The 18,889-nt window shown below is 37.8% G+C and overlaps 1 protein-coding gene across 2 annotated transcripts; it reads right to left on the bottom strand.

Annotated features, from left to right (window-relative positions):
* Positions 1–484: 484 nt before the first annotated feature.
* On the bottom strand, positions 485–3,979 carry LOC137031918 (zinc finger protein ZFP2-like). Of its 2 annotated transcripts, none has more exons than XM_067403301.1 (4): positions 3,956–3,979; positions 3,360–3,527; positions 2,865–3,171; positions 485–2,589 (listed from the first exon to the last, which is right to left on the bottom strand). In XM_067403301.1, exons 2-4 carry the CDS (start codon positions 3,525–3,527, stop codon positions 1,433–1,435), a joined length of 1,632 nt encoding a protein of 543 aa, XP_067259402.1. In that variant the 5' UTR covers positions 3,956–3,979; the 3' UTR covers positions 485–1,432. The 2 variants fall into 2 exon arrangements, with proteins under 2 accessions (XP_067259402.1, XP_067259403.1); XM_067403302.1 differs by having other exon boundaries at positions 3,360–3,541; positions 3,956–3,967.
* Between the last annotated feature and the right edge of the window lie 14,910 nt (positions 3,980–18,889).

The raw sequence follows: 18,889 nt of genomic DNA, 5'->3' as shown, positions 1-18,889 counted from the left end.
GATTTAATACTTTTTAGCAATAAAGTGCTACAGAAAACGTTTTTATGTAGTTCCCAAAAGTTTAAAAAAAAATTTGGGGTCAGTAAGATTTTAAGAAATTAATACTTTTTTTTTCAGCAATGATGCATTAACTTTGCCAAAAAATTAGAGTATTGTCTTTCCACACTTCATTAAGCAGCACACTTTTAAACATTTTCAAGTGCAATATTAATACAGATTTCTTGAGCAGCAAATCATCATATTAGAATGTTTTCTGAAGGGTTATGTGACACTGAAGACTGGAGTATCAGCCAATCACAATACAGCATTGACTCACTGAAAAAAAATACATTTGAATATAGATTCAAATAGAAAACAGTGATTTAAAATGAGAAAAAAATATTTCACAATTTTACTATTATTGCAGTTTTTACTGCACCCTGTCCAGCAGAATGTGAACATGAAGAAATGAAGCAGGCTGGCTACTAACACACATGCTCCCTGGGACAAACGGAGAGATAACATGAAAAACTTGTATTATTAATTGCATTACACTGCTTTATAGTATGCTGAGATATTACTTTGGTCACTGTCGGTTACTGGCTAGTAAATACAGACTTGACTCCCGTTGTTTGTTCATACAGACAGTTCTCGAGATGCTACTGTAAGTCAATTGTGAACGAGACTAAAAGATTCACACCTGTAAGTAAATGCAGTGTCAACTGACATAGTGACCATAGAACATGTTACTGTACCTGTAGTGTATTACTGGATATTCATGTCTGGAGAATTTCAGCTTTGTGTAACAAAGTGACTGAGGGAATAATCATCATGTTTATCAGTAAGTATTAAATAACTGCTAAAAGAATTAGGCCTTGTCATTTTGTTAGTGTGATCAAATACCTCATAAACACACACTTTAATCCAATATCAGACATTGATCTGCATATTACAGTGAATTTAAGGTTGTCACAAAGAAATACTGATTTTCATTGAGAAGATGTATTTCTACACAGTAAATGATGTTCTAGAGCAGGGGTGTCCAATCCTGCTTCTGGAGAGTCAACGTCCTGGGGTGCGTTTCCCAAAGCGAACTATGGTCGCAAGTTCCACTGTAACCAATAGAGTTCAATGGGACTTACGATCATAGTTGACTAACGATGCTTTCGTGAAACGCACCCCTGCACAGTTTTGCTTCAACACGCTTGCCAGGAAGTTTCTAGTGAGAATAAAGACCTTTGCTGTGTCTGAAATCACCCCCTATACCCTCATTCACTATTCCCTACATTACTTCACTAATATAGTTCAAAAATGGCCCTCCGGGAGCAGATTTGGGCACCCCTGTTCTAGACACAATGTAGTTTTAGTTTTTTTACAACCATAAAATAGCATTCCAGTAACAATGAAGGGTGTGGGTTTTTTTAGAAAACCTAGAAATAATTACATGTTGAAGCTATGATGATTCTGGTTCAGTGTGTTTCTTCTTGTGACTCTGAAAAGCCCATTTAAAAGAGAAACTCTCGCCACAGATGGAGCAGCGGTAAGGTTTCTCTCCTGTATGCCATCGCGTATGGATCCTTAGGTCACTTGATCGAGTGAAACTCCTGTCACAATCTGAGCATTTATAAGGTTTTTCTCCTGTATGAGTCCTCTGATGTATTTTTAAGTCACTTAGCTTATAAAAACCCTTCCCACAATCACTACAGCGATACGGTCTTTCTCCAGTGTGAACTCTGAGATGAACTTTAAAAGAATATGGACTGGCAAAGCTCTTCCCGCAGTAGGAGCACAGGTACGGTTTCTCTCCAGTGTGAATCCTCTCATGGGTTTTCCGGTGAGTTGAATGATGGAAACGTTTCTCACAGTGTGAACACTTATATGGTTTGAATTCAGAGTGTATTTTTTGGTGTAACTTCAGAGAAGTCGAGTTTGTAAAGTTTTTCCCACATTCACTGCACTGATACGGCCTCTCGTCGGTGTGTTTGAGTAGATGGTTCTTCAGAAGGGATACCTGGTTGAAGCTCTTCTCGCAGTGAGGGCACTGGTATGGTTTGAAATCAGAGTGTATTTTTTGGTGTGACTTGAGAGAAGTTGAGTTTGTAAAGGTTTTCCCACATTTACTGCACTGGTGTGACCTTTCATTGGTGTGTATGAGAAGATGTTTCTTCAGATGGGATCCCTGGTTGAAGCTCATCTCGCAGTGAGGGCACTGGTACGGCTTTTCACCCGTGTGGATTCTCTTATGCATTGACAGATGTTGGTTGGTGCGGAAATACTTGTTACACACGTCGCATTGTAAAGTCTTTTCACTGTGTGTGTTTATATGACCTCTCATATTATAAAGAGTGGTGAAAAGATCCTTCCCGCACTGTTCGCAGCGAAACTCCTTCTTCACGGTGTGCTCTTTTGAATGAAGTTTCCTCTCTTCTAAGCTAGAAAAGCTGATGTTGCATATCTTGCACGTGAAGGCTTTCTGTTTTTTGTTTTTAATCTCATGTCTCACAAAATTTTCCAGTTTGCTGAATCTTTTTCCACAGTCGGTCACTGTCCGTCGCTTTTTGGATGTAGTGGCAGTTTCTCCATCGGAAGATGAACCAGCGTTGTCATGTTCTACAGATGAACGATCAATCAAAATAAAACTGAAATTGTGATATGTTTTAGTGCCATTATCAAACTGTAAAGGCTGTGTTGTAAATAAATACAAAGCCTGATGTGCGGCACTGTGATGTTTTACAGGTGTGCAGCTCATATGTTGTTCTCAACTGGCAAAATTCACAATAGATGCTGCTTCACATGAATGTAGGTCAGCACATACATAATGTTTTCACAATTGAATAATAATTATGTTAATTCAGGATATCTGATAATAAAACAAAGAAACATACCTAAAGGAACAAAGTCATCATCATCATCCTCCTCATCCTCATGTCTCTGCTGTCGTTCTTCTGCTGTGGTTTTTATCAGGTTCCTGCAGTCCACCAGTTTGACGGAGCACATCTTCAGCGGCGTCTGCAGCATCTGCTGTTCTCCAGCGTTACAGTCAGAGGTTTGATCAGCGGATCCATGATCCTGAGCGTCAGTATAACACAGTAAAGTGAGGCTGAGCTCTGAGTCCTGTGTGTCTCTGGATCTCCAGACTGAATCCTGAGCTTCTGTCCCGTCAGTCACACACACTGAAACCTTCTCCAGATCCTGACAAACACAAATAAACAACAACCTGTTGATATTAGCCTCATTACTCAGCAGTTATCTCTAGTGGTTATATTGGTGATTAGATGAGCATATTTAGCTGCTGGTTTAATTTGAGATGTGCGTAAGAAGTGAGAAGCTAACAAAACTTTGGTTTGATTGAGCTGAAGGATGAAATGAGCCGCTCAAACCTCTCTGTTGGGTTTGTCTCCTCTTTCTCTTAGCTTTGCCTCCAGTGACGCCACCTCTTTCTTCAGCTGACAGATTTCACTGATGAAATCCTCAATATCCAGCATGGACAGATCAGTTCCTACTGATTTACAGCAGATCACATCCATCTGCGCTTTCATGCTCAACATCTGAACACAAACACCTCATGAGCAGAAATAAAGAAAATAACACCTTATTTTGGAGAATATTTAGAATGTGTTTAGGAGTGTTTATGTTTAGTTTCAATATTGAGCCAGCACAGAGCAAGAACATTATAAATAGATGATATAATACAAATATTACTAAATTCAGATATGATAGTCATATTTCTAAAAGCATCTAGCATTAAAAATTGACCATTGTGTTATATACTAACTATTGTTAACTACAATATCATGGTTAAATCATGGTCACTGTAGGACATTTGTTATTGTTACTATAGTAAAACCACCGTTCTTCATAAGGCGAGTAACCTTAGGCGAGGAAAAGCTTGATTTAAGATCATTAAATCATAGACAAAAACAAAAAACAACAAGTACATAAACAGCTAAAACACAAATAATGTAAAACACATTACCGTCTTGATCCAGTCTTCTTTCTTTCTTCAGTGGTTTTACCGGACCGGTAGACTAAAGAATGTAGCGCCTCCTACAGAACGAGAGATGGAGTTAGAAGAGAAGAAATGAAGCTGATTGAACATCACCAAACCTAATTTATTTTATGGTAGTGGCGTGGCGTTGCCAATAGATGAATATACTATCACGTAAAGACATCGATAAACGAATGTTAGTCAGCCGGTAAATCGAAATGACCGTTAATTTTTGAATTTCGCGAGTTCGCGGCTTTCTAAAAAAACATAAATCAATCTTTTGTATGTTTTCACAAACCCTGGTTTAATATTTTTAGCTTAAAAGGGTTATTCGTCCCCCCCCCCCAAATATAAACAAATAGAAAATTACACCGTTACGTTAATTTTGTTTGGGCTACAGCATGCTGTAATAATCAGCACATTTTTTAATATTCTAGAAGAGTAAATGTATGTTGAGATTAATTTGAAATAGTTTGCGTTATCTTACACGGTGGCACAAATCACAGTTTTTTTCTTAGTGAACACTGCTAACTAAAATGAACATCCAGTAGTCTATCATAGCTCTATATCTTAACCCCCCCCCCCCAAAAAAAAAAACCAAAAACACACACAAAAAAAAACAGCAATATTAATGTGAAATGTCATCACTGAGATGATCAATCTGTGCATTTGAGTTTATTATGTTTTATCATCCTCAGGGTGGTTTTACTAGAATATATCGTTATCATGGAGTGTGTTCGCCAGACCACCACTTGATGGTGATAGATATTAACAGCTGAACATGATGCTGGTTGTGTTGAATTGTATGGCTGTTAGATATAAAACTCAGCTAGACCCAACAGGATTTAAACACAGATATAAAAGAATCTAAACTCTGGACAGAAGCTATTCAGTTTGGAGATTTTGACTGACACATGAGAAATGACCTAAAATATTTGCCTCATATTGTTTCCGCTGGGTCACAGTAATAACAGTAATGTCTGGTCACTTCCTGCCCAAAGGTCATGTCAGCATATATTTATCTCTTTCTCTTTTGCTGTATCTTGTCTGCTCTTATGTGAGTGTCTCCGCCCACTGAATCACAAGCCCCGCCCCCTCAGAAATGAAATTGGCAGAGCTTTCTGCTGATATGTGCATTTATTTGTTTACTGCACACCATGAAATCCTTGAAAGCCTTGCATTGATTATCTGATTTTCCCCCTCCTACAAAGACACACAAACAGAGAGACACATGCCATCTGTTAAACTGCTGGAAAGGAAACATCTGCTCATCTCAAGTCCCGCCCACTCAGTTCTCTAAGAGAAATAAAGACAGAGGAATAACAGCATGTGGGCCGCTTGTTTAACTTTTATTCTCTCTGTGCCTTTTAGCTTTTATATGACAAAGCTTTTAGTAACTTAAATATTTACTGCTTTAGTCCATTTAAAAACGGCCATTCTACTCACAAACACACACACAGCTTTAAATAGTCACCTAAACTAGGACACTCTTAATACTTTTATTGATGTAGCCTATATATAAATCTAATAATACTAACCCAAATCTTGCCGCTAAAAGAATTTTACTTTTCAGGATTATTTGATGAACAGAAAATTCAAAAGAACAGCTTTTATTTTAAATAGAATCTTTTTGTAACATTATAAATGTCTTTACTGTCACTTTTTTAAATCAGTTTAGAGAATCTTAGATGAATTGACCCTTCGCCGGGAGTTTGATTGACAAGCGATCTAACCAATCAGAATCTGCCGAATACGCCATTTTGTCCGACAAAGCATTCAGGAGTTAGAAGATTAACCTTGGTGGACTTAAACTTGAAAAATGGTGTGTATTGACGTCTTTCCGTGTTTGAAACAACATTCCTTCTGATGTTCATTCATGTTAATTTGATGCTATAAATGAACTAGTAGGAAGAGATGATCGTTCACGAGCCGCTTGAGCTGAGGAGCTACAGCAATCTGTCACGACACATTAAAGAGCCACAAAATGTTTTTTATTGTTTGAATTTCTTTAAAAATTACAGTTTGAAAGCTGTGACTTTGTTTAATCAGTTTGAAAGCTGTGACTTTGTTTAATATCATAAGTAACCTGCTGTCTTGTCTGTCAACCTGTTGTCAGTGTCCTCTTTGCTCCGCAATGTATTTTTCACTGCATGTGGCGTGACAGCACCACGGCTTGTCGGACAAAGCAACAGTAACTAAGGGGGGTGTTTGAGAAGGGTCAATTAAAGTAGGAGCCCATGTTTATGTTGGAGGGCATGAGAGGAAGTGGAACTGTTATATGCTTCTTTTTCAATGGCTCTGAGCAGGAAGTGACCAACAGTAGGATTCGGGAGCTTTTCCTAAAGAGAGGATAGGTGGAGTGACTGTGGTTTCCAACTGATAATCACAAAGTAAACTTAGAGAGGCATTAAAAATCAACTGGTTTCTGTGAATTGATATTCCTGCGAGCTTCCGTTTGACCTGTTGTTTTTTTTAACCCTCAAGGTGATGATACACGGGGCAACTTTTTGAGCAATGTTGCTGGGCAATGTTGCCGTCAACGGGCAACCTGATTAGACACAGGGCAACAGACAGTTGGTAGCAACCAATCAGAGAGGAGCAAATCTATTGCCAACTCAATAAATACTTTATTATAAACACTTATTAGGCACTTTATTTCAACTTTTCAAATATTTTCTTCATTTTTATTAAAAATAAATTCCTTTCGATCTGATTTGTGACAGGAAAAGGGAGAAGAGCGAGTTCGGCAAAAGGCGGATTCGAACCCGCGTCGATCGCATCAAAAGCTATTCAAACGCCCTACAGCCTACGCTACTACAGACGTTGAAAAATACCGTCATTTTAGTATTTAACTGAAATCATTCAATAGCTTCATTACAGCATACACACATTACTTTCGGACAGTTGTTGGTATTTTAAGCAATATATGAGGTAAATTCCCTGTTTTGGGTTGACGCATGACAACTTACTAGCGTAAAAAGGTAAAAGTTCACACTCCTTTTCTCCGCTCCAGTGCCGCTGAGAGGCCACCATCTTGTTTGAATTTTTTCTGAAATCTCCGAACCGGTCACGTGATCGGCTGCTAACATTCTGATTGGAGGATCTCAAAAAATTGCCCACAACCGATCTAACGTATCCAGATATAAATTTGTTGCTCATTCTCAATGGGAAAGTGCCCAAGCAACGTTGCTCGGCAACATTGCCCGGCAACATTGCTCAAAAAGTTGCCCCGTGTATCATCACCTTAAACTGAAACTAAACACAGGTACAGTTACAGCTCATGAATATTTAATGAGGCTAAAAAAAACTGTTTAGAATTGTTTGAGTGTTGCTAAGCAACATTCTAACTGATAGAATGTTTCACACTGTAAAGCAGTGATGATGTGATTCTTGGTTGCAATGTTGGCACCTTGTCACATGATCAGTCAACTGTGTGTTGCCACAGTTACTGTTTCCCCTCAAGCAGACCGAAGAGAGGAAGTGAAGGTGCCGCGCAAGCGCTTTCAGAGATCAAAGAGTCATTCATACGGTTTATAAACACACTTCACGGGATCACTGAATCATTAAATGTCACACACCAAAAGAGCTTCAGTAAACAACAAACAGACTAAAGCAAGAAAAACTGAAAGGAAAGTTGCTCATATGCAGACAAAACCACAGCAGCTTCAACAGACGTGAAACCCTGTGTGGAAAAAAGCTGCAGTGTTTCCAAACCACAAATCATATTGGTTTTATGTATGTATATTTGTGTGTCTGTGCTTTTGTGAAGAGTAACATCATTAATCACTGGAGGATTATTCATCCTCATGAGTTTTATATGAACACACTGAGATCAGAAACAGAAGCGAAATAGATGCTGATCTATTTAAATGCTGCGTGTTTCAGGTTCATGTTAGAACGGCTCTAAATGAGTTCAGTGATTCAGGTCAAATGATGACATAACCAACACCACCTGGCCATCTTTTCACTTTGTTTGTCTGGTAACTCAGTTACAGCAGCCAAACAAAATCTAATGTTAAAAATTCAAGGGTCAAGAGCTCAACGAAAGCAAACACTGATTTATTTAAAGATTGTGATTTTCTCCTTTGGTGATTCTTCATGTTAACATAAGGTAGACATAAGAGATTTCATGTCTTTTATCTTCAGTTGTAATCCTTGTGTTTCTCTTTCTGCTTGTTAACAGCAGGTGTTCATCACTAATGCTCAATCATCACTCAATTAACCACTTAATTATCTCATTAACAATGTTTCAGTGTTCATTTAACGCTCTTATTTTAACACTTTAACACTCTTGAGTGTGGTCTCAAATAAACTCTGATGAAAGTGAATTTAACTCTGGGGTTTTTGCTGTGTAAGAGAAGTTTTGAGTTTGTAAGAGTGAATGAAAATAATTGCTGCATTAACCGTAATTACCTTTATTATTGTTCATCTGTGTTTTCTGCCTAAAAAGGCTTTGAAGTGAAGAACGCGCTTGACATTTTTAGACTTTGACTAAATATAGAAGAATCACTTTAGGAATATGATGTGATGAATTATGCAAGTATCTGGTGTGTTTTATATGACGTGATTCATCATTACACGATGACTGTCAGCGGTTCTCAGCTGATCAGCTGTGGGCCGTTTCCTGTTTTCTGCCTCAGAAAGTATACAACAAAACTGAAAGTTTATGTTAGTTGTTCTAGATGTAAACAGAAAGTGCTGAGCTCAGGAACCAAAACTCAGCTGACCCATTAGTGTCTCTCTATGTGCACAGTAAAATCCCCAGAGTTAAATAAACTCTGCTCAGAGAACAGATGGTCCCTCTCTACATAGAATTAAAATAACACTGAAGCAGAGTTAAAGTAAATGAGATAATATGCTGTTTGTGGAGATGTTTATTCAGATCTTAAGAGATTTTTATCTTCAGTTGAGTTCATCTTAGGCTGTGGCTGGAAGTCAGCTGTAGTTCTTGTGTTTCTCTGCTTGTTAACAGCAGGTGTTCATCACTAATGCTCAATCATCACTTAAATAATCACTTAGTTATCTCATTAACTTTAACTCTGCTTCAGTGTAACTTTAACACTGTTTAGAGAGGGACCAAATGTACTCTGAGATGAGTTGATTTAACTCTGGGGATTTTGCTGTGTGTGTGAGTGTGAGCCAAGCCAAAAAATAAGTCACTGTTTGGTTTTAAATAGGCAAATGTTTGACACTTGCAAAATCTTGACCAAAAATGTATGCATTTCTTGATGGAAATAACATAACAAAAGGTGCATCTTTTTGGTCAAGATCTAGTATTGATAAAGCAAGACACTCTGTAAAGTCTCCTCCAGCACATCCCAAAGACTTTTAATGAATTTACAGTCTGGACTTAGAGGTTTGTGCTCATGTGAACGGTAACATCATCGATCACTGGAGGATTATTCATCCGCATGAGTTTTATATGAACACACAGAGATAAGAAACAGAAGCGAAACAGACACTGATCTATTTAAATGCTGCATGTTTAAAGGGCTCAAACACATTTAGTTTTCACCATAGAAATAGTTTTGAGTTTGCAAGAGCGAGCGGAAATAATTGCTGCATTAACTGCGATTACCTTTCTTACTGTTCTTCTGTGTTTTCTGCCTAAAAAGGCTTTGTAGTTGAAGTGAAGAATGTGTTTCATGTTTTTAGACTTTGACTAAATAGAGAAGAATCCATTTATGGCGTATTAATTTGTGCAAACATTCATTGTTTGTGGTGTTGGTCCGCTGTGAATCTGATTATGTTATGTGTGAGGCCTGTTTCATCTCTAAAGCACTTCAGAAAGTACAACAAATGTGGAAGTTTGTTGTCTAGCTGTTTACGTTTTAACTTGAAGCCTCAGCTGACCTATAAATCTCTCTTCCTATCTGTAAATATATACAGTATAAGTGAAGTTAGTGAAGAGAAATGATCTTTCACTTTTTGAAATTGTCTTTCTTCCTGGCCTTTCTCTGTAATGTACTTGCGAGGGTCAAATGCCCTCACTACTATAGTGAAATGTCATGACGAGTGGCCTGTGAAGACATTTGATGTGTTTTTCTCACTTTGACCCAAAAGTCAGAGCGGAAGGAAGTTTAAAATATCAACTGCAGATCAGGATGTGACATCATCAGACATTTTTGCACAAATTTCAAACAATAGGTCAAATACAATACAACAAAAGTATGAATTAAACAAAAGCTTTTCAGGACAATAGGTTTATTTAACATGTAGTACAGAAATTTAAAGTCCCCCTAAAATCAAAAAGTACGTTTTTTAGCTTTTAGTATGAATATGTTAGCCTTAATGTTATGAATAAGCTGGTGTGTTCCAAAACAATGACAAAATTCGCATTTAGGAGAAATAAGCATTCAAAACTTACAATCTCTCACTTCCGAGATCATGGATTTTCATGACATCACACTTCAGCTTCTCATCAAATCTTCTGTCCAATCAGATGCTCTCTAGAATCTGAAGTCCCGCCCAAACAGATGCTGAAGCTGTGGCTGAAATCGGTCATTTGTTCACACATTTACTAGTTTCTACATGGTGAATAGCACATAGTGCACTATATAGGGGATAGGGAACAGTTCAGACAGTGTAAATATGCTTTCCATTGATGGGAATGAAGTCCATATTTGTGTCAGTGTCACGTGAACCCCCGCAGTGCGAGCACAGTCTGCTCTGGTCCAGAGACACAAGAGCACAGAGCGGATCATATCCGCGGACCACGAGTCAGCTCAGACCACACAATGTATCAGACCCATTTGAATTCTGCACAGTTTGCTGTATTTTAAAGTGATATAGAGGAGATTAGGAGGAGAAACGGATAGAGGTTAGAAGGAAACTGAGGTTTTACCGAGTTTAATGGCTCTGGCCGAGCTGTGATAAAAACAAAACACTATTTGCTGTTTTCAAAAAAGGGTGGAGCTGTTCCATATGTCCTGCCCTGTCTTCCTGTTTCAGTGGAAATTATGTCAACACATTGAATAATGATGCGCGTTCCAAGGCAATTCAGTGGGCCTTTAATAATCAAATGTAAAAATAAAATATAGTCTTCACTGTATGAATTAAAGGTGCCCTAGAACTTTTTTTTAAAAGATGTAATATAAGTCTAAGGTGTCTCCTGAATGTGTCTGTGAAGTTTCAGCTCAAAATACCCCATAGATTTTTTTAAATAAATTTTTTTAACTGCCTATTTTGGGCCATCATTAACAATGCACTGATTTACACTCAGCGCCGCCCCTTTAAGACGCGAGCTTCCTGCCACACAAGCTCTCGATTATATTACAGCGCATTTACAGAGTTCACACAGCTAATATAACCCTCAAATGGATCTTTACAAGATGTTCGTCATGCATACTGCATGCATGCTTCGAATTATGTGAGTAAAGTATTTATTTGGATGTTAAAAGTTTTATTCTGAGTGAATTTGAGGCTGTGCTCCATGGCTAACGGCTAATGCTACACTGTTGGAGAGATTTATGAAGAATGAAGTTGTGTTTATGAATTATACAGACTGCAAGTGTTTAAAATTGAAAATAGCGACGGCTCTTGTCTCCGTGAATACAGTAATAAACGATGGTAACTTTAACCACATTTAACAGTACATTAGCAACATGCTAACGAAACTTTAGAAAGACAATTTACAAATATCACTAAAAATATCATGATATCATGGATCATGTCAGTTATTATTGCTCCATCTGCCATTTTTCGCTGTTGTTCTTGCTTGCTTATCTAGTCTGATGATTCAGCTGTGCACAGATCCAGCCGTTAATACTGGCTGCCCTTGTGTAATGCCTTGAACATGAGCTGGCATATGCAAATATTGGGGTCATACATATTAATGATCCCGACTGTTACGTAACAGTCAGTGTTATGTTGAGATTCACCTGTTTTCTGGAGGTCTTTTAAACAAATAAGATTTATATAAGAAGGAGGAAACAATGGAGTTTGAGACTCACTGTATGTCATTTCCATGTACTGAACTCTTGTTATTCAACTATGCCAAGGTAAATTCAATTTTTGAATCTAGGGCACCTTTAAATGTAAATGCATTTTTATTAAAGCTAAAAAAAAAGTTGGTCAAGAGCATTAAGTTATTTTCTCTTTTGTTTCAGCAGGCTTATTAGGTTGCTGTCACTTTAAGACGATATGCACAGATCCAGTATACTGATACACATCCAGTTTACACCCAACTGGCTGCATCCGAAATCGCATACTCTCTTGAATAGGTACTTAATTTGAATAAGTAATTACTTCATGACCGCTATATTCCATAGAGTATGAGTGTTTGTAGTATGAATGTAAAATGTTATACCCACACAATGGGAATGTTTACATAATTTCATGTGTAGTCGACCATTCAAGCGCAATAAGAAAGAGAACTGAATTTGTGATCAGCACGGGCACCACACCGAGTTACTTTTCAGGATATATTATGCTTTTATAACTCTTTAACATCAAGCACATCCTGCTCTTTATATGCTCATTCATGCATTTCATCAGTCTGAAGTGTTAATAGTGCAATTTATTTACATACCCCATATATTTACATTTCAGCACACCTTCCTTTCCTTCACAGCAGTGCGCTTTCATTCCTCCCTAAAAGCCCAAACTTGACATCCAAATCAGCTGAAAAAAGTGCATTAAGATGCAAAAGCGACACCGTTCCCCAGGTGGCTTTCTGTGTGTGCGTTCAGAGCTGAACGCGAATAAGCAAAGGTGCTTTGGATACACGCCTAAACGCATACACGCAAAAATGTCAAAATGCCTTTTTTGGAGAAAATGTGTGTGTATCAGTGCATTCCCTCTTAAAGTGACAGCAGCCTAATAAACCTGCTGCAATCTGTATTTAATGATAATCGAATGACAAAGGAAAATCACTCACTGATCTTGACTGGATAACATAAGCAGCTTTATTAAGGATTAATCCATATTTATCAGTAAGATGTGCTATATGAGTGTTATATGCAGTGTTATTTTACATTTGATTATTCCTTTTTGTTTGTTGTTACGTATCTTAAATGCTAACATGTTAATCATGATTTAAATATTGACCAAAAATAATTGTGAACAATTTTTTCCATAATCAAGCAGCCTCATTATAATGTTCATCAACTCAGATTCAAGCATTCAACAGTCCATGGAGTATAATGTACTATAATGCTGTAGAAAACCAGAAGAGTCGTGTGTGGATCAACAAAGATGTTGATCCAGGAACATGTTGCACTTGGTGAAATAACGTTACTGCTGTAAACTTGTTTCCTTTGAATACAAAAAGAATGTTTTAAATGAACTGGGTGTAGAAACATCCCTTTTACCTAAACCTCTGGCAGATAACTGATAGTTCACAAAAGGCTCACATGCATGTGCTAAAGATCATCACTGCAACAGCAACTACAGCGTTAATAAAGCAGCACTGTGTTTCTCTGCTCCTCCTGGACTGAAGCACAAGCTCTACTCTGAATCAAAGCAAAGAACATCAAGACATTAGCTCAGCAATATTTATCAGCGACAAACCTATATGATGTGATGATGACATCATCAGTCATTAACCCACAATATTCCTTGGCTTCCTTTTCCATTGCAAATGTGCCTTATAGACGAACAGTTACAGAAGCTGGAGAAAATCATTAAAAGTGAAGAGCCCAATTAAAGCAAATACTGACTTCAAACAAAACAGTCTATTATTGTCCCAACATTCGTTTGGATTAACAACTTATAACTTTGAGTAAAACATGCTTGAGATATTTAAGGCAACCAGTTTCACTGTAAAAAAAATATTGCCTTGGTTTAACTCAAAAATAATTAGCATTAACATAGTAGCCTAAATATATTGTTACATATATTGTTCGATAAATGAAAAGTGGGAATTCCTTATGTATTATTCAATATATTGTAATATATTAACACAACCTTTCATCTATTAAACCATTTAATAACCATGGTTATGGGGAAAACAGTCCAATTCTATGAAATACTATAATTAATGTCAACTGCTTCCCTTAACAGAAATCAATGAGTGTAATGAGAAGACATTTGAATGCTCAGATGAGAAGGAGTGCGTGAACACCAATGGCTCCTATAACTGCACGTGTCCTAAAGGATATCATGAATCTAGAAGAACAGACTCAGAATGTGCAGGTGAGCATCTCGTATTGCTTTTCAGTGACTGTTAATCAAACCAAAGGACATCAGGAATTACCTTTTTTCATTAAAGGTCAGTATTTGTTTCAAAAAATGATCAGCTTGTAAAAATTGTTACTATGATGTCTAAACCTAGCATAGATTATTAGGGCCCGAGCACCGATGGTGTGAGGACCCTATTGGAATTGCTCAGCCAAAATTTTCTTCTTCTCCAAAATGAATCACATTTTTGAGGGCCTAAACGTTCTCAAAAACTCATGAAACGTTGCACACGCGTCAGAAGTGGTGAAAATTTACATCTGATATGGGTTTCAGAATTAGGTGTGGCAAAATGGCTCAATAGCGCCACCTACAAAATTTCAATTAAGCGCCCTTCGTGCTACGTTTCACGTACAGTTATGAAATTCGGTAGACAGATGTAACAGCCCAATACCTACAAAAAAGCCCCTGGGTGCAAAGTTTGTAAACCCAACAGGAAGTGAGATATTTTGAATTTTCCCTACAAAATTTTGGCAGTTTTTGCCATTTCCACATGTTGTACTTTAATGAACTCCTCCTAGAGCTTTAATCAGATCAACATCATATTTGGTCAGTCTAATCTAAAGGCCTTTGAGACGTTAAATTGCGAAGATCTAGAGTTTTCGTTGAAAGGCGTGTCCGTGGCGGCCTGACAAAGTCTGATGTTTCGCCATGAAACAGGAAGTTGTTGTAACTCAGGCATACAATGTCTGATCTGCCCCAAACTTCACATGTTTTATTAGAGTCCTGACCTGAAGACATCTATATGACAATATTTAGTTACTGTCATAGCGCCACCTGGGGGCAACAGGAAATGACATGTTTTACAATGTGATTAACTCCTCATAGAGATTAAACCAGATCAACATCAAATGTTATCAGTCTAATCTAAAGACCTTAGCGATGATAAATATCAAAGATCTAGAGTTTTCGTTGAAGGGCGTGTCCGTGGTGACTGACAAAGTCTGATGTTTCGCCATGTAAGGTGAATCACTTTTTTGAGGTCCGAAACATACTCGAAAACTCATGAGACTTTGCAGATACGTCAGAAGTGGTGAAAATTTACGTCTGATATGGGTTTCAGAATTAAGTGTGGCAAAATGGCTTGATAGCGCCACCTACAAAATTTCAACGAAGTGCCCCTGACACTACGTTTCACGTACAGGTATGAAATTTGGTACACACATCTAACAGCCCAATACTTACAAAAAAGTCTCTTGGAGTGAAATCTGAAAACCAACAGGAAGTGAGATATTTTGAATTTTCTTTGCAAAATTTGGGCAGTTTTTGCCTTTTCCAGGCGTTGTACTTTAATGAACTCCTCCTAGAGCTTTAATCAGATCAATGTCATTTTTGGTCAGTCTAATCTAAAGGCCTTTGAGACGTTAAATTGCGAAGATCTAGAGTTTTCGCTGAAGGGCGTGTCCGTGGCGGCCTGGCAAATTTCGATGTTTCGCCATGAAACAGGAAGATGTTGTAACTCGGGCATACAATGTCTGATCTGCCCCAAACTTCACATGCTTTATTAGAGTCCTGACCTGAAGACATCTTCATAACAATATTCAATTACAGTCATAGCGCCACCTGGGGGCAACAGGAAATGACATGTTTTAAACTGTGATTAACTCCTCCTAGAGATTTAATCAGATCAATGTCATTTTTTGGCAGTCTAATCTAAAGGCCTTTGTGACGTTAAATTGCGAAGATCTAGAGTTTTCGTTGAAGGGCGTGTCCGTGGCGGCCTGACAAACTCTGTTGTTCCGCCATGAAAAAGGAAGTCGTTGTAACTCAGGCATACAATGTCTGATCTGCTCCAAGCTTCACATGTGTGATAAGAGTCCTGGCCTGAACATATCTATATGCCAATATTCTGTTAGTCATAGCGCCACCTGCTGGCAACAGGAAATGGCATGCTTTACACTGTAATTCCCTCCCAGAACCACATTTCAATATGACATAAAGTACCAAACATACTAGAAACACGGTAAATCATGCAACTCTTGGCTGAGTGCTAATGTATGCGATTAACGCCATGAAACAGGAAGTTGTTGTAACTCAGGCATATGATGTCAGATCTGCTCCAAACTTCACGTGTTTGATAACAGTCCGGGTCTTAACACATCTATATCGCAATATTTGGTTATGGTCAAAGCGCCACCTGTTGGCAGCAGGAAGTGTGGCAATTCTAAATGACTTAATGGCATAATTCTCCTGTATTCATTCGCTTACATGCATGTCGACCACTGTTCTCTGTTTTCCTAAGGCCAACGGGTGGCGGTGAGCCCGGGTGCGAGGGCCCTTTCATCGCTGCTTGCAGCTTTAATTATGAAATATATTCCTTATTAGATAGCAGACAAAAATGGCCTTCATTTTAAACATTTTTGTAACTTTTGTTTGCATTTTTTTCCCAAGGGCTGTCTGTTTTCTGACCCTTATATTTTATACCATCCAAGATTCATCTGACACATTTAGCATGTAATTTAACAGAGCGTTTCCATACAACTTTGTTGCAATCAGGTACGGTTCATTTATCATCTAAGGGTACGTTCACATGAACGATGAACGTATTAAAAAACAGAAAAGTTTTTCCTTTGCGCTTTTGAAAAGTTTCACGTACAGACGACAACGTTATCAGAACGATCCCCGTTCACACAGATCCACGAAAATGACTAAAAACGTTGTATTCTGCTGCCAGGCCAGTAGATGGCGATGTCACTTTGTAAAGAAACACACGCCTATAGACTGAACATGTAATATGCATGTGCATGACGTCACCGTTTTCACAAATACAGCTTTTTACCAAGAGATGATAATAATAGTATATTAAAAAGCTGAATTTGAAACCCATTTTCAAAAGTTTGCATTTTCAGGCCCCCAAAATGCTGTTGTGATGTAAATGAACGGCCAAAACACATAAAAAGTGCAGTTTTTATTCGTTGAAAATGATGTTGTTCCTAAAAAATGAAAACATTTTGTATTTGCATAACATGTAAAAATGTCAGTTTTGTTGAGTTGCAGTGTGACATGAAGTGTCTTGCCGTGGGCCCTGATGTGTGCTGCACACATGATATGTAACCTCAAACCAGAACCATGATGGTTTTTCTTTATAGTCATGTTAAAATCTGTCTAAGGAGAAATGGTAAATGGTACACTTGTGCATCAAGCAAGCATGAGCTTCTGTTGTATACTTCTGTTAGCATAACATCATTTAGCCTGGTTGAATCAGAAATTTTTACATAATTTAATTGTTTATATTTTACAATTATTTGAGGTGAAGCTTATTTAGGTTCCTGATAAAACAGCTGTCTCTCACTTCTGTATGTGTGAACTTGTTCTTGTGTCTAATTGAAACCCTCGTCTCTCTCTGTGTGTGTTCGCTGCAGATGTGGACGAGTGTTTGTCCTCAGTGTGTGGAGTTCACAGCGATTGCACTAACATACCTGGCAGTTTCTCCTGCATCTGTTATCCAGGGTTTGATAAACTTGAGAACGACACCTGTGCAGGTGAGCATCAGCTGCTACTAATATGCAAGTCAGGGTTGCCAAGTCTGCATATAAAAAAAAACTAGCCCAATGACCGTATCCCAAATATCAAAACTCAAAATATGCCATTCCCATACCAAAAATACATATTTTACAGTAAGTGTTATCCTTCAGAAAACTTCAAATCTGGCACAGTTTTATCATTGGTAGAATGTGAAATATTTCAGTATAAGCATTTCTGTTAAATATAATTTATGCAATATGTCAAACTTTTAACCTGCGGGGGAAAAATCAACCCGCAGCAACAGTTTAAAAGTAGCCCACTTCTGCATGAAAACCACAGACTTGGCAACCCTGACACCACTGTGATTGAGCGCTGATCACATCAACATCATAACATGCTGTCATGACAACCAGCTAATGTAGATTACATAAAGATTGTAGTCCGTTACAGATGATGTAAAACTGTATTAATAACATAATCTGTTACATTACACATTTTAGGTGACGTATTCTGACTACTTTTAGATTACTTTTTGATTCATCACATTGATTTGAATAAGACAATCTTATTGATACCATATTGATATAAAACCGTAAATATGAGAATGTGTTGTTGCATTATTGATTTAATTATTAAATATATTACAGTAGGTCAAAATTTAGGGGAATAACTGCATTACATACAAATTAGAAACAACATGAATTTGTGACTGACAGTCTCTCTCTCACAGACATCAATGAGTGTGCAGATCCAGATGTTTGCGGCACAAACGCCGACTGCTACAATCATCCAGGCGGATACAGCTGCAAATGTCACCAGGGTTACAGTAACTACGGCAACGACCAGTCAAAATGCGAGGGTTAGTGTCAGCCTGCATTATGAGCACTGATGTATCTGTTAATGTATGAATTATATTGTGTTTTTGTGATTCACAGAGATGGTGCTCTTCTGTCACTGAGAGTCTCAGACGACGTCTGGCGTCCATTATCAGATGGACAGAGAAATCCTTCAAATTATCAGCTGTGGATCTGATTTAAATAATTAAAAATAAATAATAAAATAATTTGTATGTGTGAGGCCTGTTTCATCTCTAAAGCACTTCAGAAAGTACAACAAATGTGGAAGTTTGTTGTCTAGCTGTTTACGTTTTAACTTGAAGCCTCAGCTGACCTATAAATCTCTCTTCCTATCTGTAAATATATACAGTATAAGTGAAGTTAGTGAAGAGAAATGATCTTTCACTTTTTGAAATTGTCTTTCTTCCTGGCCTTTCTCTGTAAT

The sequence above is a fragment of the Chanodichthys erythropterus genome, chromosome 12 (genome assembly GCF_024489055.1).
Source record: "Chanodichthys erythropterus isolate Z2021 chromosome 12, ASM2448905v1, whole genome shotgun sequence".
NCBI lineage: Eukaryota > Metazoa > Chordata > Actinopteri > Cypriniformes > Xenocyprididae > Chanodichthys > Chanodichthys erythropterus.
The sequence above is the reverse complement of the archived record's forward strand: the minus strand, read 5'-3'. Positions and strand labels throughout refer to the sequence as shown.